This window comes from Pristis pectinata, chromosome 40 (assembly GCF_009764475.1).
Source record: "Pristis pectinata isolate sPriPec2 chromosome 40, sPriPec2.1.pri, whole genome shotgun sequence".
In the NCBI taxonomy this organism is placed as follows: domain Eukaryota; kingdom Metazoa; phylum Chordata; class Chondrichthyes; order Rhinopristiformes; family Pristidae; genus Pristis; species Pristis pectinata.
In genome coordinates, this window is record NC_067443.1 from 7494845 (window position 1) to 7517928 (window position 23084).

The 23084-nt window shown below is 54.8% G+C and overlaps 2 protein-coding genes across 4 annotated transcripts in view; one reads left to right on the top strand and one right to left on the bottom strand.

Annotated features, from left to right (window-relative positions):
• Nucleotides 1-9074, top strand: part of adar (adenosine deaminase RNA specific) — a 70001-nt gene extending 60927 nt beyond the window's left edge. For 2 of the 3 annotated variants that reach the window (XM_052045969.1, XM_052045971.1), the window contains exons 13-15: nt 3803-3915; nt 5055-5182; nt 5960-9073. In XM_052045969.1, coding sequence (XP_051901929.1) covers nt 3803-3915; nt 5055-5182; nt 5960-6200 — 482 coding nt within the window. In that variant the 3' untranslated portion in view covers nt 6201-9073. Of the gene's footprint in view, nt 1-3802; nt 3916-5054; nt 5183-5959 lie in introns of all 3 variants that reach the window. The other variant, XM_052045970.1, reaches the window with a different exon arrangement.
• Nucleotides 9075-11399: 2325 nt separating this feature from the next.
• Nucleotides 11400-22102, bottom strand: LOC127587468 (neuronal acetylcholine receptor subunit beta-2-like). Its single transcript, XM_052045805.1, has 6 exons — nt 21920-22102; nt 20239-20384; nt 19054-19098; nt 18445-18554; nt 14703-15552; nt 11400-13573 (listed from the first exon to the last, which is right to left on the bottom strand). Exons 1-6 carry the CDS (start codon nt 21960-21962, stop codon nt 13409-13411), a joined length of 1359 nt encoding a protein of 452 aa, XP_051901765.1. The 5' UTR covers nt 21963-22102; the 3' UTR covers nt 11400-13408.
• Between the last annotated feature and the right edge of the window lie 982 nt (nt 22103-23084).

The following is a 23084-nucleotide window of genomic DNA, read 5'->3' on the forward strand; positions in this document are numbered from 1 at the left end:
GTGCACTGTAGCTCCCAAACCAGGCTGCAGCGCAACCAGTCAGAATGCTTTCCCCGTCCATCTGTAGAAGTTTGTCAGAGTCTTTGATGACAGGTTGAACCTCCTTAAACCTCTAAGAAAGTGGAGATGCTGGCACGCCTTCTTCATGGTCACATCTATGGGTTGAGCCCAGGATAGACCCTCTGAGATGTTGATACCCAGGAACCTGAAGCTGCTCGCCCTTTCCACCGCAGACCCTTCAGCATAACATAACATAAGATGTAGAAGCAGAAGGAGGCCATTTGGCCTCTCGTGCCTGATTTACTATTTAGTAAGATCGTGGCTGATATTTAACTTTGGTAGTACTTTCCTGCACTAACCACGTATTCCATGATTCTGCTAATGGCGAAGAGTCTGTGATGACTGTCTTGAATATACTCGGTAACTGAACCTCCGCAACTCTCTCGGGCAGGGAATTCCAAAGATTCTCCACTCTCTGGGTGAAGAAATGACTTCCTATTTGTCCTGCACGACGACCCCAGTCCCTGACCCTATCTCCACATCTCCCCATCAAGCTCCTGCAGGATTTTGCAATCAGATCAGATCACCTCTTTCTTCTTCACTCAAGGTGATATTGGCCCAAAACACCAACTGCTGGAGGAACTCAGCGGGTCAGACAGCATCGGTGGGGGAGACAGACTGTCGATGGTCAGGAAATGTCCAGTCAACGGACAATCAGGCAGTCCAGACGAAGGGTCTTGACCCGAAACGTTGACCGTCCATTTCTCCCCACGGATGCTGCTCGACCCGCTGAGTTCCTCCCGCAGTTTGTGTTGCTCCGGATTCCAGTGCCTGCCGTCTCCTGTGTCTTCACGATACGGGCTGAGTCTGCTTAATAACTACGCCTTGTACGATAAACCTGCCATCCCAGAAATCAGTCTGATGAACCTTTGTTGCACTCCCTCCATCGCAAGTATATCACTCCTCGCATAGAGACCAGACCCGTACAGTTTTTCAGTGAGGTCTCACCTGGGCCCTATATAACTGGAGCAACATGTCTCCTCTTGCATGAAAGGCAGATGTGTCTCCCTAATCGTTTGTGTGAGCTGCACGTTAACTCTCTGACCCGTGTACCAGAGCACCCAGATCCCTCTGCATACCCACATCTTTCAACCTTGCACCATTTAAAAATACTCTGCCTTTCTATTGCTACCTAAATGGATGACCTTTCATTTTACCACATTCATTCCACCTGCCACGTCTTTGCCCATTTACTTAACTCGTCGATATCCCTTGAAGTCTCTCCGCACCCTCCTTACAGCCCACACTGCCACCCTGCTTTGTACCTTCAGTAAACCTGGACATATTACACTAGATCCCCTCATGCACGTCGTCGATACAGGTTGTGAACAGCTGGGGCTCCAACACCAGTGTCTGCTACACCCTACTCAACAACATCTCAACTAGAAAATGGCCGGCTTACTCCAGACCTGTGTATTAGTTCTTCAGCCATTGAACACAGAACAGCACAGGAACAGGCCCGTTGGCCCACAACGTTGTGCCGAACTAATTAGTAATTAAGTGCCTAAATGAATCCTCTCTGCCTACACAATGTCCATATCCTTCCATTCCCTGCACATCCATTTGCCTATCTAAAAGCCTCTTAAACACCCCTATTGTATCTACCTCCACCATCACCCCTGGCAGCACATTCCAGGCACCCACCACTCTCTGTGTAAAAAAAAAATTAGCCCCACACACCTCCTTTGAACTTTCCCCCTCTCACCTTAAATGCACACCATCTACTGTTAGACATTTCAATGTTTCAGGAACAGCTTCTTCCCCTCCGCCATCAGATTTCTGAATGGTCCATGAACACCACCTCGTTATTCCTCTTTTGCACTTTATTTATTTTTGTAACTTGTAGTAATTTTTATGTCTTTATGTCTTGCACTCTGTACTGCTGCTGCAAAACACATTTCACCACGTATGTCAGTGATAATAAACCTGATTCCGATTCTGACATTTTGACCCTGGGTAAAAGATACTGGCTGTCTATCTTATAAACTTCTATCAGGTCTCCCTTCAGCCTCCACCAACCCAAGTTCGTCCAGCCTCTCCTTATAGCTCACACCCTCTAATCCAGGCAGCATCCTGGTGAACCTTCTCTGCACCCTCTCCAAAGCCTCCACATCCTCCCTGTAATGGGGCGACCAGAAATGAATGCCTTGCTTGTTTGCCATCCTGTCTTTTAGTGGAGATCCCCCATTCACCACAGCCTACGTGCACCCTGTACCTTTGCAGTTTGCTGTATTTAGTTTTGACCTCAGCATCCACTTGAACTAATCCACTAATTTTCATGTAAAACCATCATCCCTGATCCCTAAAAGTCCCCTTCAGCACTAGATCATCGATACTAGATCTAGAATAACCTGTTCCTTTGCTGGTTCCTCAGCACACTGATCTAGAAAACCATCTCCCAAACCCTCCATGAATTCATCCTCTGCACTTTTATAATTCATTTGGTTTGCTCAGTCTGTATTTAGATTAAAATCCCACGTGATAACTGTACAACCCTTGTTGCATGCACCTCTGCTTGCTGATGTATACTAAACCCTGCATTACCACCACTGTTTGGGGTCTGTGTACAACTCCCACCAATATTTTCTGCTCACTTTCTGTTTCTTGGTCCCACCCAAACTGATTCACTTCTTGATGTTCTGAGCTAAGGTATCCCATTCGTTAATATCAGCGATACCTCGCTGTCTTTTCCATTTTCCTGCTGTTCCAAAAGTGAAGTATCTGGAATATTTAATTACCCAACCTCCGTGCTACAACACTTCTCTCTACTTAATGTTGTGAAATGCTGTGTGCACTGGTTTAAGAGCCTTTAAGTTTGTCTTTGTACCCTTGGTCCTTGCTCTAATGTTGCACACAGTGTCTCTTCCATAATAATGCAGCTACACCACCCTTTTAACTGTTCCATTACCCAGGACACTCCAGGCCACTTATTTACCACTTTATTTTGCTAATTAAAAGTTCCTGGATAAGAGAATGTGCAACTGTAAAATAAGTTAAGCAAATACACTTTTCAATTGAGACTAAATCCTCCCTCTTACTCCCCGATATCCACTCTCTGAGGACACTGTGCTAAAGACGTGCTGTTAACTGCACAAGTTGCTGGCCAGCATCACTGGGCACCTTGCTTGAAGTGTTAGATCACCAAGAGGCTGGGCTGGTATTGTGGCACATGGGCAGATGGGACTTGGGGTGGTGACGTGCTCCCGCACCCCAGCCACCCCCCCCACCATCCCAAAGCACCTGCAACTCAATGGATTACTTTGAGCCCAGGCCAATATCAATGGGTGCCAGGAACTGTGCAGGGACAGGGCATAAAACGTGGTGGGAGATATCCGCACGTTTACTGGTGGGATGAAGGGGGCAGGTACTACTGGGATGTGGGGATCGACACTTCCCGGACCCCTGGGGGAGGGCACAGCTACAAGAGTTAGCGACAACTTCAGCCTAAGTGCTGAGTTGGGCAGAGACCTGATATGGGAGGTTTTGACAGAGAGACACAGGGGAACCGGTCACAGACCTTCAGAGACTTTGGCAGGCTGGGATGGTTGACCGGATGGGGGTGAGTTTCCCGAGGAGGGAGTGGCTTTGAAATGGAAGGGAGCATAGCAGTGGTACCTCATCAACCACTGTGGGATGAGAGCGGCTCCTGAGAGATGATGACTTCCCTGCGACCTTCAGGGGCTGAAGCGAAGGTCACCACAGTACGGTCCAAGTGAATCCTTTCCATCCTTCCCACCTGCAGGCTACCTGTACAGCCACGGCCACCTGGCTCGCGCAGTCTGCTGTCGTATGTCCAGGGACGGGGACGAGTTTCGAGCGGCTCTGCCTTATCCGTACACGCTGAATCACCCGCAGGTAGGTGCCCCCAGTGCTCCGCACACTAGCGTCACTGCTGTCAGGGTGGACAGGAGACGGGGCAGGGGTCTTCGGTCTCTTGCTCCCCAATAGCTGACCCTTTATTTGCCTTGGCTCTGTTCCCTGACCCAACACCTAATGCTCACTGCTGACATTGGGGTACAGGACTTCCAGGAATGGGACTGTCATTCGATAACACGTTGTGGGGATGGGTCTGTCGCTGTATAACACCGGGGTACGGTACTGGTGGGGACGGTTCTGTCGCTGTATAACACCGGGGTACGGTACCGGTGGGGACGGTTCTGTCGCTGTATAACACCGGGGTACGGTACTGGTGGGGACGGGTCTGTCGCTGTATAACACCGGGGTACGGTACTGGTGGGGATGGGTCTGTCGCTGTATAACATCGGAGTACAGCACCGGTGGGGAAGAGTCTGTCGCTGTATAACACCGGGGTACGGTACTGGTGGGGAAGAGTCTGTCGCTGTATAACACCAGGGTACAGTACTGGTATGGTACTGGTGGGGATGAGTGCTCTGGTTCCCTCCCACATCCCAAAGACGTGCATGGTCGGTGGGTTAATCAGCCGCTGTAAATTGCCCCCTGCGTGTGGGTGGGGGGTAGAATGTGGGTGGAGAATAAAATGGCATTAATGTGAAGAGGTGGTCAGCAGGGATTAGTGGGCTGAAGGGCCTGTGTCTGTGCAGCCTGACTCCGAGGTGGCAATGAGCCACCCCCTGAAACTGCTGCAGTGTCTGTGGCGGGGGCAGTCACACCACTGCTGCTGTGTGAGCGAGGGGCGGCACCTGACCTGAAGCCTACTGCCCCATCACTCCTCCCCCCTACCCCCGCCGGATCCAGTCCTGCTTGGAGGCTGTTGTACCGCAACGTCCATCACTGTGGGCCGGGCTTGGGCAAGGCTGCTGCACCTGACCCTGGGCTCCACAGTGGGCCCCCACCCACAGGGTGGCGGGGGGAGGGGAGGGATGTCAGGAGAGGGATGGGTGGGGGGGAGGGATGGAGCTGGGGATGGATCCAGAGGGGAGGGAAGCGGGAGGCAGAGAGCGGGACACGGTGGCAGGTCTGGTGGATGGTCGGACGTTTGTGCTGGGTCACCCACACCGAGTTCTCATTCCCAGATCGGCCGGGTCAGTGTCTACGACTCAACACGACAGACGGGCAAAACGAAGGAGTCCAGCGTGAACTGGTCCCTGGCGGACGGAACCGAAGTGGAAGTCCTAGATGGGACCAAGGGGAAAATCGACGGGTAAAGTACACGCAGCCTGTTTAACACAATGCTCCACTGATCACTCTGAGCCTGGCTGCACCGAAGCCCGTAATGCCCGACACCAACACTACAGTGCATTTATGTAGCCTCTCGTCACCTCCATACACCCTGAAACACTTTACAGCAGACAACGCACTCCTGCGGTGTGGTCGCTTGCAGGAATTGTCGTGATTGTACAGCGGGGAAGCAGGCCATTCGGCCCATCTTGTTCACACCAACCAGTGCTAGTCCATATTCCCCATCTCCCGAGCCTTCTGTTGCCGAGACCATTAAAGTGTTGTCTGGATAACTGCTGTCAGTGCTTCCATTGCTCTGTGCGTTCCAGGTACTCCCCACTCTCTGGGTGAAGAAGGTCCCCCTCCCATACCCTCCAACCCTCTTCCCCCCTCAGATCCCCTCCAACCCTCTTCCCTCTCAGATCCCCTCCAACTCTCTTCCCTCTCAGATCCCCTCCAACTCTCTTCTCCCCTCAGATGCCCTCCAACTCTCTTCCCCCTCACCCTAAATCTGTCGTTCTCTTCACCCCTGGTGCTGTTTGATGCCTCGTACAAAGGACAGCCCCTGTGATGGTGCAGCTCTCTCCCTGAGCTCTGCACTGCGAGGGGTGGCTGTGGTGACCTGCTACACCGGGCCCCAGCTGACAATAGTGGCACAGGGATAACTCTCGGGGAGGGGGTGTGTGGGGACGGTGGGGATGAGGCTACCGTCAGCACACAAGGCGAGTGAATTCTTTCCCTGATTCTCTGCCCAAACCAGGCCCCAGCTGGACGTCTCCCGCGTTTCCAAAAGCAACCTGTACAGCCTGTTCCGGCAGCTGTGTGCCAGGACCCAGCGTCGGGACCTGCTGGCATTGGCTTCCTACTCAGATGCCAAGGAGGCGGCTGCAGACTTCCAGAACGCCAGGACCCTGTTCTTCAGAGCCCTGGAGCAGATGAACTACGGGAACTGGATCCAGAAGCCTTCAGAGGAGAAGAGCTTCATGCAGAGTGAGACATAGCTGCCCTCTGGGGGCTGGCTGGGGTAAATCAGGGAGCAATTCTGTACAGAGGTTGTAGAGTTTAAACAAACGCGTGCACACACACACAACTTTTAAAAGAGAAATGCATATAATTCCACAAGTTCCTTTATAAATCTGTAAAATGTTTATAATGGAATATAGTTTAAAATCCAATGATGTAGACTTGATTTTAAAGAGAGTCACTTGGGTTAAGAGTTGGGTGGGGTGGGAGGGTCGGGTGGCTCTTTCACACACAGCCCTAAGCTCGGGCTGACGGTTCTGCCTGGCGGAAGGGGTGGAATTCCTGCTTCAGCACGACATTGTACTTACTCAGGGCCTGTGTTAACATGGGGTTAATTCTGCCCTGCCGCGAGGGGAGAAAGAGGTCTAACTGTAAATATTCAGAGCCTTTATCGTCCGGTTTTGGGCGTTCCGAGGTTTTTATTTGCCCGTTACTCTGTTGCTGAGAGTTGGAGGTTTGAGAGTTCCCTTCCTGGCAGTCGACTGGTTAATCTGCCGTCCCCCCACAGACTCTCCCAGTGTGGAGGACGATCTGTGCAAGTTGAGGATGCAGTTGGTCAGAGCCAGGGAGATGCCCGGATTTGATCATTAAAAACCTGCAGAAGTCAGCACGTTCTGCTTTTCATTCCTGTGCCCGGATTTTCTCAGGTGACACTGCCACCTCTGAGGTGCCCGAAAATGCTTCCGACCAACTCTGGATCCCTCATCCCTGCCTCCTGTTACGGAGTTGCTCCTGATTTACAGGACCTCTGCCACTCTCCTGCCCACAGGAGCCCTTCCTCATGGACAGTGGGTGTAAATCAAGTCCAGCATTAGTTTTCCTTAAGCCACTACGATGTGTCAGTTCAGACCACGCCATGGGAACTGGTACAGCACTGCCTGGCACAGGGCAGGACTTCGGCCCAGCACTGATAATGTATTTTCAAAGTTTTCCTTTCTTCTGGTTAATGAACCCTTCACACATCAGTCTGTCGCTGTATAACCCTGCCAGTGTTCTGGTGGGGATGGTCTGTCGCTGTACAACACTGGGGTACAGTACTGGTGGGGACAGGTCTGTCACTGTACAACACTGGGTACAGTACTGGTGGGGATGGGTCTGTCACTGTATAACACTGGGGTACGGTACCAGTGGGGACGGGTCTGTCGCCTTATAACACTTGGATACAGTACCGGTGGGGACAGGTCGGTCACTGTGTAACACTGGGGTACAGTACCGGTGGGGACGGGTCTGTCGCTGTATAACACCGGGCTTCGGTACTGGTGGGGACGGGTCTGTCGCTGTATAACACCGGGCTTCGGTACCGGTGGGGACGGGTCTGTTGCTGTAGAACACTGGGGTACGGTACTGGTGGGGACGGGTCTGTCACTGTAGAACACTGGGGTACAGTACCAGTGGGGACAGGTCTGTCACTGTAGAACACCGGGGTACGGTACCAGTGGGGACAGGTCTGTCACTGTAGAACACCGGCGTACAGTACCGATCACACTTATTTCTGTAAGACGGGCACATTGATGGTGGTGTTGGGGAGCTGGAGAGGAGATGTGCAATGAGTTTGGGGGTTTCTGGCTGTGTTGTGGTTGGCTGCAGGAATACTCAGACCTGTGTGAGCATCTGTTCCCAGACTGTACCACAGTGGATTTGGGGCGGTTGTTGGGGACTGGAGAGTATCTTGCCATCTCCTGCTAGTGGTGATTCACTCGGCAGTTTTGGAAAGTCCGCCTGCATCTTCCAGATTGTGCTGGACGTCCTGCATCAAAATCGGGATGGAGCTGCTGTGGGTGTGGTGATCACATGTTGTGCATTCCTCCGAGATCATAGGTCTGGGGCTCAGTGGGTCCATGCTCTGCCAGCACCCAGGGAGCCTGCCTGTAGAAACAGCCACGGAGCCTTCGCAGGGATCCCTGTTCATTTTGCTGCTTCTGTCCAGTCGATTTCTGCCTGGAGCATTGTTTGGCCTTGCAGTGGGCAGGTCGAGCTCTGCTGGTGCACCAACCTCGTGGCAGCAGTCTCGCATGTTCTCTCTCGTGTTTCTGTGGCCTGTCCCGGCGCAGTCTGCTCTGACTCCTATTTTTGGGGAGTGGGACTGGAGTGGCAGAGGGCGTGCGGGATGCAGTGTGCTCCCCTCCCCCAGTGAGCTGTCACTGACAGAGCCATGGTGGCCTCCACCTCCGGGTAACGGGAACGGTGGTCTCACTGCGCAAGGTGGCAGAGAGAAGCCCCCATCACACACTGACGATTCAGGGAGTGAACAGTTGCAGGTTACAAGGAGGAAAGGCAACAGAGGACATGGGCAGGAATTATTTCACTCTCATCCAGGATTACGTTCCTTAAAATTGTTATTTATTTTCTATTCAGTTGAAAGTACTTGTCAGTGCTGAAGCATCCTCCCCTACGCCATTGGTTTGTGCGGGATGCTGAATGGGAGGGAGGGAGGGTGGTGTTGGGTGTCAAGCGAGGGGGACGCTGATGGAACCTCGCCCAGAATCCTGTGGCTGTGCCACGGCACTGGTAGTTTCTGCTTTGTTTCAGGGTTGAGTGTGGGGCAGCATTGCTTTAAGCCTGTGGAATCCTTTGTACACTGGCCGATCAGTGGAGAGAACATCTGGTGCTGTGAGGCTTTGAGTGAAAGAGTCCCCAAATCTTAGTGGCAGTGCATTGCATGTCGACCAGCCTGATCCCAGCATTTGTTAGTGAACCTTTTTTTGGGGGAGGTGGAAGTGGGTGGGTTGGGGTATATGTTACTTTACTCTGTGTGTGTGTGTGTGTGTGTGTGTGTGTGTGTGTGTGTGTGTGTGTGTGTGTGTGTGTGTGTGTGTGTGTGTATGTGTATATGCTCCATTTTTACAATATGTTTTTTGTAACAAGTAGCCTTGTTCTCATCCATTAACTCCACTGGAATAAATCAATGCTCACCTTTTAAGAAAGTTGGTGTAGGACTTGTTTTTTCGTACATCAGGCTGAGTGGAGGCTTCTGGTGTGCACCAGAGAAGACCAAGGTCCAGCTCTGATCCTTGGGAGGCTGCAGACTGGGAAGGTATCACCAGTCACAGATCTTCAGCACGGCTGCACCAGGGGTGGGGGCTCTCAGCCGGCATTTGTTGTCCGTGAGACGGATGGCTTTGACCTGGTGCAGGAGCTCCCCACAGTGCTGTGGAGCAGAGATTTTCTTCAGCAGTGGTGAAGGAGACTGCTGATGTTTCCAAGTCAGTACAGAGGGGCCCTTCCACCTTCCCGTGCACCTGCTGCCCGTGTCTTCCTTGGAGTAGACATCACCATTTCAGGAGCCTTTTGCAGACCAACCCTTGGCAACTCATACTTTGTAGATGATGCACAATGCAGTCCTGGCGCTATGGCAGTGGAGGGTACACTGGCCAACCAGTCTGCTTCATTCTTCAGTGCTGCCTTCTTCCAGGCGAGTGTTCCATCACATTTGACCTGTGCCTTGGCAAGGCAGGGAGACCTAACCAGCAGGAAGCCTCTTGCAACAGGAGCCCTGGTCCCTGACCTTGTGACTGCTCCAGGTGATGTTGAGGGACTTGCTGACGGTAATGTCACTGAACAAACAGCTGGAAGTGGTTAGACAACTTCTTGTTGGGGATGGCCATTTCCTGGCAACTGGGTTGCCCGAATGTTACGTATCAGCCCGTTCCTGAACGGTTTTGGGGTTCCATCATTGTCTGAGGAGATGCAACTGAAATTGAGGCGGTGTACACCTCCACTTGGGCCAGTCGGTGACTCGGGGAACTCCTGAGCAGGGAAGGAAACTGTCCTCCAACAACTATAGCTGGCCTTGTGTAATCTATAACCAATGGCAGCACAACATCCTTTTGCTGAATGCCGTCAACCTGTGTTACTGAGGCCTCCTGATGCTGCTCTGGGCTGTCTGCTGCCAAGGTCCCTCTCTTCTCGCATCCAACTTCCCCTTTCTGTTGGTGTCGCTGCACTTTGATGTTAATCCCAAACTTTCTTCAGTGTACAGTCTGGAGAGGTATTCGAGTAGGAGGATGCAAACCTGTCAGTAACTGACCCTCCCTACTGTTTCATCGAGCTCAGGGACAGCAGAGGTCAGACACAGAGTGAAGCTCCCTCCACACCGTCCCATCACACACTCCCGGGGTCACTGGCTCCCCTCTCAAATCAAAAACCAGAGTATTTGTTAAGTCTGAACCTGTGCAGGAAAGCAGCAGCGTGTTCCACTGAGGAAGGCGCTGTAAACGGCGTGAGCTGGAAGCCCAAGAGACACTTGGAATTGTTCTATGAGTTCAGGTGACAGGTGGTTCTGGATGGGGATGTGGAAGGGGGATCAGTATTTCCTCTCTCCCCCCATCTCCTCCTCCTGGGGACCCGGGATAATTCTGCTGCCAGACCCAATAACTTTACTGTGGCAAAAACTTCACAGGGTAACCTGCAGAAGATTAATCAAATGATGTTTGACTCGGAAGAGATAAATGTTTTGGCTAGAAGTTTAGACTGGTGAAGTTGAACTGAAGAAAGTTAACAGGCATTAGAGACCATAAGATATAGGAGCACAATTAGGCCATTCAGCCCATCGAGTCTCTTCTGCCCTTCAATCGTGGCTGGTTTTTTTTCAACCCCATTCTCCCACCTTCTCCCCTTAACCCCCTTAAATACACCCAATGATTTGGCCTCCACAGCCGTCTGTGGCAATGGATTCCACAGATGCACCGCCCTCTGGCTGAAGAAATTCCTCCTCATCTCAGTTCGAAAGGGATGTCCCTCTATTCTGAGGCTGTGCCCTCGGATCCCAGACTCGTGTGATCTTAGATCATAGAATGTCAAGATTGTGGCTGATTCAGGCAGTAAGGAGAGAGAACCTGTTCCCGTTAACACATGTTAAAGGACCAGGGAGCAGAGATTTAAGTTTGGCTGAAATATACAAAGAGTATGGGAGGGGATTATTTTTCTGATTTGGAGTTTACTGCATTCAGGGGATGGAGTGAGTTACAACCGACAGAAGTGAACTGGGATAGGTAGCTGAGAATTATTAGCCGGGCGATTCAATCCATTGCTTTACAATGATGTGGCATGGATGCGGTGTGCCCTAATGATTCTACCATTCTTTAGCAAGTGACCAGAACCTCAGATCGTGTCGGAGGAGAGAGAGGTGTGTTCAGGGAGGCAATTCCATATCTAGGTCCCGGACAGCAGGGAATGTTGTCCAACAGCGGTCAGGCAGATGAGCAGCAACCACTCACAAGGGCAGGTAGTTGGATTCGGAATGATATGGGGTCATCTGAGGATACCAACCTGTCATTGAGCACACAGCAGGCCAGAATATACAAGTTCAAACTTTATTCCTGCTCAGTTTTACAAATACAGCACCACTTACTCTTTTTTTTAACCTGACTTGTACAGACAGGATTCTGTCCCTGAATCTGTGTCCTTGCCCCCTCTGGAGCAAGCTCCAGCTTTCACACACAACAGAAGCTCCCTTGATGGGTTGGGCCCAGATGGGGAGAGGTTTCATGATTGGGCCAGTAATCTGGGTGAGCAGTCAGATGGAGGCACGAGTTCAAATCCCAGCACAGCAGCAAAGGAACTGAAACAATGTAAATTAAATCTGGAATATAGGGATCGAACATCAGCAACGGTTGGAGTGAAACTGCTGGAGAGACAGGAGACAGCAGATGCTGGAACCCGGAGTGTACAACGAACCACTGGAGGAACTCGGCAGGTCGAGCAGCATCTGTGGAGGTGGAGGGATGGTTTACAGCAGCCTCGAACTGAAACGTTGACCATTCCCTCCGCCTCGCTAGATGCTGAGTGAAACTTCTGGGCTGATTGAGAGGCAGAATTAAGCTCCCCACCACACTGCCGGTAATGTTTGAGTGAGCCTCTCCCGACACTAGCCCACTGCACGTTCCCAGACAGGTTTGTTTGATAAGGAGTCGAATATTCTCTGCACTGCATCCTTGTGCACTCCCAAGGCAGAGTTAATACTGTCTGACATGGGGTAAAGCTCTCATCACTATCCTGTACTGCACTCCTTGGACAGGGTTTGACGCAGAGTAAAGCTCCATCAATGTTCTGAGATCTCACTCCATCCCTCCTGCCTCGAGTGGGAACCTGCAGTGGTTTTGGGAGATGGTCGGTTACATTGAAGGTTGTATCGCCGTTATCTGGGTGTGTTCATCCTGTCTTCACTCAAGTCCTCTTCTGCCTCATTCAACGGTCAGCCCATTGAGCAGGTGAAGGGTCGATCCTCTTGGTTACACTGAGGTGGCTGAGAGTGGCACCCCCAGTTGGTTGAGAAGCTACCATCTGAGGTTGGCTCACAAGCTGGAGGGGAAGACCGGGCAGCGGGAGGGCCGGTGAGGAAGGGAGGGCATTTGTCATGTCGGACCAGCAAGGGTGGGTGAGAAGATTTATGCGAGGGAGAAGCTTGGAGGAGGCGTACAGGAATGAGATAGATTGGCTGGTTGAGTGGTGTTGCAACAACAACTGAACGTCAGCAAGATCAAGGATTGTGGATTTCAGCAGGGGGAAGTCGGGAGAACACACACCAGTCCTCACTGAGTGGTCAGCGATGGAAAGGGTGAGCAGCTTCAAGTTCCTGGGTGTCAACATCCCAGAGGATCTATCCCGGGCTCAACACACTGATGCAATTACAAAGGCGGCACACCAGTGGCTCTACTTTGTGAGGAGCTTGAGGAGATTCGGTACGTCACCAAAGAGTCTTGCAAATTTCTTCAGATGTACAGTGGAGAGCATTCTGACTGGTTGCATCACCGCCTGGTGTGGAGGCTCCAATGCACAGGATCGCAAGAGGATGCAGAGGGTTGTAGACTCAGCCAGCTCCATCACGGGCACAACCCTCTCTGCCATCAAGGACATCTTCAGGAGGCGGTGCCTCAAGAAGGCGGCATCCATCACTGAGGACCCTCACCACCCGTGACACTCATCGGGGAGGAGGTACAGGAGCTTGAAGACCCACACTCAACGATTCAGGAACAGCTTCTTCCCCTCCGCCATCAAATTTCTGAACGGTCCATGAACCCATGAACCTCGTTACTCCTCTTCTGCCCTATATTTTTATTTTTGTAACTTGTAGTAATTTTTAGGTCTTGCTCTGTCCTGCTGCCGCAGAACAACAAACTTCACGTCATTGGTCAGTGATAATAAAGGTGACTCTGAACTTGGAGGAGAGGTGAGGAGGGGCTGGACACTAAACCTTGGCTGGTGCACTGGCTGGAGTTAACCCCTCGAGCGCCAGGTTCCGGAAGAGCGGCTGGAGGAACATGCCGGTGGTGCCGCAGACACACACCACCACAAAAATCCACAGGAAGAGGCGGTCAATCACCATAGCAACAAACTTCCAGTCCTCGATCACCTGCAGGGCACAAGAGAAGCAAGTTTGGGTTGTCCGTCACCCACTGACCTCTGAGGCCACAGCAACATCTCCAGACCTCCCGGGTGAGGATGTAGTGGTGGGATTGGGACTGCTTCCCTATGGGGGGGGGAGAGAGAGGGGGGGGGAACAGCACAGAAACAGGCCCTTTGGCCCACAGAATTAATGCTGACCGTCAACTGCCCATCTGCACCAACCCCAAATATCCTCCCCAAATTCCCACCAACCCCCCTCCCTCCATTCTACCCCTCGCCCACACATTAAGGGGGACCGATTAACCCACTGACCCCACACGTCGTTGGGACGTGGGAGAGAATGGGAGCGCCCAGGGAAGACCCCCACGGGTCACGGGGAGCGTGTGAACTCCGCACAGACAGAGAGCGCCGGAGGTGGGGATGGAACCCGGAGGACGAGAACCACTGGCCACAGACTCGAGGTACACGGCGGATGAGTTGGAAGGGAGTTGGAGGGAGAACGTTTGGGAACGGGCTGCGGCGCGGCAGGGACCCTCACTGAGAGAATGAGCAGGGTCACAGGGAGCCCGGGTTCTGGGCAAGGGTTTCACAGCTCTGCTCTTGCACTGGACTCAGCAGGTCAGGCGGCAGCTGAGCAGAGAGGAAGAGGGATGCGGCCCCACCTATTGGGTATCTCGGTGCAAGGGGGCAGCTGGCCTGTGGCAGCAGGTTGGGCAGTTGGAGGGGAATGGACAAGGGGTCAGGGTGTCGCCGGAAGGTCATTGGGGGTGGGGGGTGAGGGAAGGACATATGGGGGCTGATGGAGGGTGGTGTGGGGGGGGGGGGGAGGGTCCGGAAGGACATGGGGGGGGCGAGGGTGTGCGGGGGGCTCTAGAAAGACATGGGGGGTCTCTGGAAGGATATTGGGGGGCGAGGGTCAAGGGTAGTGTGCAGGGGGCTCAGGAAGGACACTGGGAGGTTGTGGGGGGGTTCAGGGGGCTCTGGTAGGACATCGGGGGGGGCTCAGGGGGGGTCTGGAAGGACTGGGGTCGAGGGGAGTGTGCGGGGGGGGGGCTTTGGGCTCTGGAAGGACATTGGGGGGTGGGGTGCCTGAGGGGCTCTGCTCCACGGGGTGGGGGGAACAAGACCTCACTCACACTCCTCTCCTCATCCTCGCTCCGGACGTGAGCGGCGATGAACTCCAAGCCACCCAGCGCCTCCTGCGCCCGGGGTGGCCACCTCCTCCCCCAGCGGCCCGGCAGCCTCCCTGGCCGGGCCCACTGCTGCCGCAGCCGCTGCCCGGCGCACCCCTCCTGGGGCTGCCGCATGAGAAGCAGGGTGGGCAGGCGGTGGAGAAAGACGTCCCTCACCCATGGCGGCATGGCGTGGGTGGCGGGGGAGCGGTGGTGCACGTTGAGGACGCAGACGCTGGCCACAATGGAGAAGGTGACCAGCACCATGGTGAACATCAGGTACTTGCCGATCAGCGGCACCTCCAGCGAGGTCGGCGGCACGATCTTGGAGATAAGAAGCAGGAAGACGGTGAGGGCCAGCAGCACGGAGATGCAGAGGGTGATCTTCTCGCCGCAGTCTGAGGGCAGGTAGAAGACCAGGATGGCTAGCGAGGTGATGAGCACACAGGGGATGATGAGGTTGATGGTGTAGAAGAGCGGCTTGCGGCGCACGATGAAGTCGTAGGTGATGTCTACGTAGGCGCGGTCGGCCGGGTCCTCGTTGCGCCGGCCGGGCAGGGCGACGATGTCCCACTCGCCGCTGGGCGTGAAGTCGTCCAGGCTGGCCTGGTCCGAGCGCAGCAGCAGGTCGATCTCAGTGCGGTCGTAGGTCCAGGAGCGGAAGCGCAGGGTGCAGTTCTGCTGGTCAAAGGGGAAGTGCCTCACCTCGATCCGGCACGCGCTCTTGTAGATGGCCGGCGGCAGCCAGAACACGCTGCCGTCGTGGGACACCACCGCGTTCGAGTAGAAGGACACCTCGTACGAGCCGTCCGCACTGCCGGGAGACAATGGGCTGGTCAGGGAGAGAAGCCTCGGGCGGGCGGGTGGGGGTAGAGGAGGGGTGGGTGGGGGACAGCAGGAGAAGGCCACTCGGCACCTCGAGTGTCACCCACCCTTTCATAAGATGTACATACCTCATCTCCATAAATACCTGTCCTCTGACCCCCCCCCCAGTAACCCTTCACCCCCAGTAACCTTCCACCCCACCCCAGTAACCTCCCATCCCTCCAGCATCCCGACTTGGAAATGAATCAGCTGTTCTTTCACCCTCCATGGGTCCAAATCCTGGGCCTCCCTCCCTAAGTGTGGGAGCACCTTCCCCACATGGGCTGCAGCGGCTCAGCCGCCTCCTCAAGGGGCAGTTAGGGATAGAAACATAGAAAACCTACAGCACAATTCAGGCCCTTCGGCCCACAAAGCTGTGCTGAACATGTCCCTACCCTAGAAATTACTAGGCTTACCCATAGCCCTTTATTTTACTCAGCTCCATGTACCGATCTAACAGTCTCTTAAAAGACCCTATCGTATCCGCCTCCACCACCGTTGCCGGCAGCCCATTCCACACACTCACCACTCTCTGAGTAAAAAAACTTACCCGACATCTCCTCTGTACCTACTCCCCAGCACCTTAAACCTGTGTCCTCTTGTGGCAACCATTTCAGCCCAGGGGAAAATCCTCTGACTATCCACCCGATCAATGCCCCTCATCATCTTATACACCTCTACCAGGTCCCCCCTCATCCTCCGTCGCTCCAAGGAGAAAAGGCCGAGTTCCCTCAACCTGCTTTCATAAGGCATGCTCTGCATCCCAGGCAGCATCCTTGCAAATCTCCTCTGCACCCTCTCTATGGCTTCCACATCTTTCCTGTAGTGAGGCGACCAGAACTGAGCACAGTACTCCAAGTGGGGTCTGACCAGGGACCTGCATAGCTGCAACAATACCTCACGGCTCCTAAATTCAATTCCCCAATTGATGAAGGACAATACACCATATGCCTTTTTAACCACAGAGTCAACCTGTGCAGCCGCTTTGAGCGTCCTACAGACTCGGACCCCAAGATCCCTCTGATCCTCCACACTGCCAAGAGTCCTACCATTAATACTATATTCCACCAACATATTCGACCTACCAAAATGAACCACTTGGATGTGCAGTAAATGCTGGCCTTGCCAGCGATGCTCGGATCCTGGGGCTGAACTCTGACCCTTCTCCACACACTCCCCAAAACAAACTGTCGCACTTCACCTCAAGCCCCCCGGATCCCATCAGTGGTGGTCTTGGCTGGGATTGGTGGATGGACCAGGAATGGTGACTGGGGTCCAATTCATGCTCCAGGAGCCCCGATTCCCAACTGTAAAGGAAGGGAGGGTGGCGGTGAAACATTGTGGCTTCTGGGGTTGGACTCCTTGCAAAATGGTGATGGTTATGTTGGCACTGACAGCCACGAGGGGGCTGACCTTGCTCAGCACATTTCCCTCCCTTTCCAGGTCACATCACGGGCAACTGCTCTGCCCGTGACCGCAAGAAATTACAGAGAGCTGTGGACACAGCTCAGCACATCACACAAACCAGCCTCCCCTCCGTGGACTCTGTCTACACTTTCCACTGCCTCGGGAGAGCAGCCAACATAATTCCACACTGGACATTCTCTCTTCTCCACCACCGTCCCTCCCCCGCCTCTGTTGGGCAGAAGATACAAAAGCCTGAAAGCACGTACCACCAGGCTCAAGGAACAGCTTCTACCCCGCTGTTATAAGACTCTTGAACAGTTTCCTAGTGCGATAAATTGGACTCTTGACCTCACAATCTACCTCGTTATGACCTTGCACCTTATTGTCTGCCTGCACTGCACTTTCTCTGTAATACTTTATTCTGCATTCTGTTTCCCTTTGTACTACCTCGATGTACTTGTGTACGGAATGATCTGTCTGGACGGCACACAAACAAAAGCTTCTCGCTGTGTCTCGGTGCATGTGGCAATAATTGAACCCATTACCAACACTCAGTTCCTGCCAGCCCAGAGCACAAAGATCCCTCAGTGATCAGGTATCCCAGGACACCCACTGCCCCGTCGGCAGCGAGCCACAGAGTCCGACAGCACACACACAGGCCCTTCAGCCCACCATGTCTGTGCTGGCCTTCCATACTATCCCCACTGACCAACACCTGGTCTGTAGCCTTCTCTGCCCTGGCAATGCAAGGACTTGTCTAGACGCTTCTTAACTGTTGCGAGAGTCTCTGCCTCTTACTCCCTGCCCTCAGCCTAATCCCCCGACGTGGAGGACAAGCTTCCTACTATCTCCCAGATCTGTGCCCCTCATCATTTCATACACCTGTCAGGGTCTCCCCCCATCCCCCACCCCACTGTCTGCCCCCACCGCTCCAGGGAGAACAGACCCAGCCTCTCCCTGTAACTGAAATGCTCCATCCAGGCAGCATCCAGGTAAATCGTCCCTGCACCCCCTCCAGTGTGATCCCCACCTCCCTGTGGTGTGACCAGAACTGTACATGTGGTGGCCTGACCAGGGTACAGAGGACATCCCATAACCAAACTGCTCCTGTGCTCTGTGCCCCGGCTAACACCCGTACACCTTCTCCATGTACTGCACACCACCCAGTGCACTGGAATCATCCCAGATTCCTGCTCCCGATCACAGTCCAATGACGCTTGGATGCCAGTGGTGTCAGAAGAGAGGTCTCCACCTCTCCCCAACCCAGCGATCCCAGCAGGTCCTCATCGGAGGGGAGGGGCTGCAGATAGGCACAGACATAGTCTGCTCTCCGTCCCTGGGAACCAGAACAGACAGTGCTCTCCCAGGACAAGTGGTGCGGTCCCTGGTCTCAGAGAGGTTCCCAGTCCCTGGCCCTGATCTCGGAGCTCCCTACTTGTTATAAAGGACGACGTCCGGCAGCCAGATGTGCGTGGACGGGAGGCGGACCTTCTCGATCCCCTCATGCTCAGCAGGGTCCCACATCAGTCGGTAGTCATTCCACTCCTAGTGCAGAGAAAGGCAACAGATCAGACTAGGCACTGGGGTGGGCTGTGTGCTGGCCCTTCCCACACATCATGTACATGTTGGCACATCGGGGTCAGACAGGGTGAAGCTCCCTCCGCACCGTCCCATCACACACTCCCGGGGTCAGGCACAGGGTGAAGCTCCCTCTGCACCGTCCCGTCACACACTCCCGGGGTCAGACACAGGGTGAGGCTCCCTCTGCACCATCCCGTCACGCCCGGGGTCAGACACAGGGTGAGGCTCCCTCCGCACCGTCCTGTCACACACTCCCGGGGTCAGACACAGGGTGAGGCTCCCTCCGCACCATCCCGTCACACACGCCCGGGGTCAGACACAGGGTGAGGCTCCCTCCACACCGTCCCGTCACACATGCCCGGGGTAAGACACAGGGTGAGGCTCCCTCCACACCGTCCCATCACACACTCCCGGGGCAGGAAATGGGAAGCCATCCCCTCAGAGGGGGACTGTCGTCACTGACCTGTGTCAGCCAGACATTGGTGGTCATTATCTGCTCCCGTTCATGCTGAAAAACAAGAGACGACAGTCAGTGCTCGACGTTGCGGTCAAGTTCTGCAGCAGTTCCAGTAACTCCTGGTGTCTGAGGTGTGATCTACCCAAACTGATGCTTGGAAAGTGTCCTTGCACCTGGGTCCTGAGTGCTGTCCTCATGCAGTGGTGGGAAGGGGAAGCAGACCCACCCCCAGCTGGGCTGGGATGTTCAGTATCAGGGCAAGGGTCATGTTCCCATTCTTAAACTGGAGGCTGGGTCCATTCGAGGGCACAGCCAGTGGGGCATTCATCACACTGGTGTGTTGGTGGTCCCATGGGCACCGTGTGTGATTGCAGGGAATGTTTGCAACCCCTCGCCCCGTTTATCGAAGGCAGAGTTTGGCTGGGGTATTGTCAATGGCAGTGAACAGGCCCCAGATATTCCAGACACGGCCTCTCCCTCCCTCTCCTGCTCTGTGTGTGTGTGTGTGTGCGTGCGCACATGTAGGTGTGTGCACACACGTGTGCATTGCGTGTTTCCCTCCGTCCCTCACTCCAGGTGTGGGTAAAGGTGCAGCTCACCTCTCTCCCCTCTCCTGGGGGTCACTCCCCACCGCGGACTCTCCTTTCTCTGGGTCTCTATGTCTTGTTCTCTCTTCTGCTCCTGGCTTCCGGAGGACAATCACCTCCGAAGCTGCTCCTGGACTCACCTTCCCGTCTCTCCCCTCCCCTCCCCTCCCTCAGTACCACCATCTTGTTCCCTCCTGTCCCCTTCTCCCTTTCACAATTTCCTCCTCCACCCCTCCCGTCTCTCACTCCCCTCTTCTGCTTCCTCATTCCCTCCCCTCTCCCTCCCTCCCTCCCCCTTCCCCCCTCCCTCCCTCCCCCTTCCCCCCCTTCCTCCCTCCCCCTTCCCCCCCTTCCTCCCTCCCTCCCCCTTCCCCCCTCTCCATCTCCTCTCTCCCTCCCTTCCCTCTCTCTCCCTCCTCCTCTCTCCCTCCCCCTCTCTCCCTCCCCCTCTCTCCCTCCTCCTCTCTCCCTCCCCCCCTCTCTCCCTCCCCCTCTCCTCCCTCCCTCCCTCTCTCCTCCCTCCCTCCCTTCCCCTTCCCCCTCTCGTCCCTCCCCCTCCCTTCCCCACTCCCTCCCCCCTTCCCCTTCTCCCCCCTCCACTCACCACACTGATGAGCTGTGCCAGAGACACCATCAGCTGGACAGACACCAGCTGTGACAGGTTGGTTGCTGGGCGAATCAGCTTGTTGTAGTGGGCTGGGTTCAGGAGGTGGATCACCAGCCGTTCTTCAGTGGAGATTGACAGGGTGCCTGGAACACACACATCCCGCGGTCTGTTCAAACCGAAGCAACACCTCCCTCCCAACCTTGGGGGCTTCACACCCTCTGGTACCCACCCACCTGCCCCCAGGGCCCCTCCTCTCCCCAGAGCCCCTCCTGCCCCCTGGGTCCCTCCCAGAGTCCTTCCTGCCCCAGGACCCCTCCTCCCCCCCCCAGAGTCCCTCCTCTCCCCAGGGCTCCTCCCACCAGGCTCCCTCCTCCCCAAGGGCCCCTCCCCCAGGGTCCCCCTCCAGGGCCCCTCCTCTCCCCCAGGGTCCCTCCTCTCCACAAGGTCCTCCCCCAGAGTCCCTCCCCCCCTCCCCCAGGGTCCTTCTTCCCCCCAGGGTGCTAGACATAATACACCTGTAAATACTGTATAAAGATGCACCGTACATTATAGGGTATAACACTCCTGGACATAATTACACTATAACATACAGGACGTAATACTCCTGTGTATTACTTAACTGTGACAACTTAGAGGCCATTTGGCCCATCAGCTCCCATGCCATCCCATTGGTTCCATGCCATCCCATTGGTTCCATGCCATCCCATTGGTTCCATGCCATCCCCTTTCCCCTGTACTCCTGCAGTTTGCTCTCTCTCTCTCCCACATGACTACCATCCCCCAGATCCCACCCCTCACCCACACACTAGAGGGACAATTTACAGCGGCCGATTAACCCACCATCCCCGCACGTTATTGGGATGTGGGAGGGAGCTGGAGAACCTGGGGGAAACCCACCAGGTCACAGGGAGAGCGTGCAAACTCCACACACACTCACTCACGTACAGTCGCCCCCCCCCCCACACACACACACACACAAGGTGAGGGAGCAGGATAGCCCCAACACTGTGTGTTACTGTGTGAGGGGGCGCCGCACTGTCCAACAGACAGGACTGAGCAGAGTCGACCGAAGGAGATGTTAAAATGAGCGCCACCTGCCAGTTTAGGTGGAACTTCGAACTCCCTGGGGATCGGGGGGTGGGTAGAGCAGTAGGAGCTGTGCCCAGTGCCCTGGTGAGGTATTCACCCCCTCAGCCTCCCCTGCTCCACCTTAACCTGACGGTGGGGTGGGGGGGAGGAGCCCAGCTGGAGGAAAGCGAGGACTATTACTGGCTAACCCTGCCGGACCTGGGACTTGCCCCCTAGGGCCCACACTCCTGAGACTGGCTCTCCCTCTGCCTCCACAGACGCCGCTTGACCCGCCGAGTTCGTCCTGCAGTTGTTCGCTAGGATGCTCCAGATTCCAGCAGCTGGCAGTCCATGGTGTCACCCAGCGGCCCCGTCCCCTCAGGGACGGTCTGAAGACGGGTGGAACCCGGGCGAGGAATACGTCCAGGTCCAGCTCAGAGGCTGCTTGACCGGCTGAGAATTCCCCCCCCCCCCCCATTCCAGAATTCCCACTTCCCGAATAACTTTGCTTTGGGAATAATTTTTTTAACATATAAAAAATGTGCAACGTCGCAATCCTGGAGGCTGAGAGAGAATCCGCATTATAAAGCAATGCGTCTCACTGACTCACCCGTGAGCCCGGCCAGGGTCCAGACGCAGAGGGCGAAAGCCATTCTTTCTTGTGTCCCGGCGGCAGGAGGCGAGAGGCGGGGGCGGGGGAGCTGTAGACGTCGGACGGGAGGAAGGCGCTTCCAGCCGGGCCAGGGCGTCAGCTGACGCTCGCTGGTGCTGTCCGCCTGTGTGTGGTGCTGAACTCTCGCGGTTCCTCCCCCGGGCTACGGCCGCTGTTCCCCGCAGAGAGCGGAGGGGGGGGGGGGGCTCTCATAGAGGGGCAATTAACCCCCCCTCCCACCACCTCCCAATGTCCGGGGTGCATCCAGCCTTTGAACTGCACCTCCCCTCTGCCCAGAGGCGAGACTGCCATTCCCTGGGAGCCGAAGACACAACGCTGGAGAAACTCAGCGGGTCGGGCAGCGTCTGTGGAGGTAGAAGGCTGGTCGGCGTTTCGACAGGGTGCTGCTGGGACCCGCCGAGTTATACAGCACGGAAGCAGGCCCTTTGGCCCATCTCCTCTCTGCTGACCGAGCCCGTCCTGGTGAAGGGTCTCCTGCCCGAAACGTCAACTGTTAATTTCCCCTCCACAGACGCTGCCCGACCTGCTGAGTTCCTCCAGCACTTTTTGGGCGTTGCTCCAGATTCCAGCAGCTGCAGAATTTCTTGTGTCTCCTGAGCCCGCGTTTGGCCCGTATCCCTCTAAATCTTTCCTACCCGTGTACCTGTCCAAGTGCCTTTTTGAATGGAAAATGGTTTATTATTGTCACATGTACCGAGGTAGAGTGAAAAACTGTTTTACATACCGTTCATTAGATCAATTCATTACACAGTGCGTTGAGGTAGTACAAGGTAAAACAATAACAGAATGCAGAGTAAAGCGTCACAGCTACAGGGAAGTGCAGTGCAGGTAGACAATGTAATTGTCCCCACCTCTACCACTTCTTCTGGCAGCTCGTTCCATGTACCCACCAGCCCCTGTGTGTGAAAAACTTGCCCCTTTAAATCTTCTCCCCTACTTCCCTGGGGGGACAGACTGTGGCTGTTCACCTCATCTACACCCCTCATGATTTTATACAGCTCGACAGCAGCAGCTTGTACTTTTGCCCCTCTGTACAGACTGATGACCTACATACAGGCTGGAGCTGCCACCAGCTTCTAACTCCCACCAGAGCGTGGAATAC

What these genes read in the sequence shown, in the direction of transcription:
- LOC127587468 (XM_052045805.1), bottom strand. Translation starts at nt 21,962, where the DNA reads ATGGCTTTCGCCCTCTGCGTCTGGACCCTGGCCGGGCTCACGG. An exon ending in TGGCACAGCTCATCAGTGTG is followed by an intron (nt 19,099 to 20,238) that starts GTGAGTGGAGGG and finishes CTTGTTTTTCAG; the next exon opens with CATGAACGGGAGCAGATAAT. An exon ending in GACGTCGTCCTTTATAACAA is followed by an intron (nt 15,553 to 18,444) that starts GTAGGGAGCTCC and finishes GTCTCCCGGCAG; the next exon opens with TGCGGACGGCTCGTACGAGG.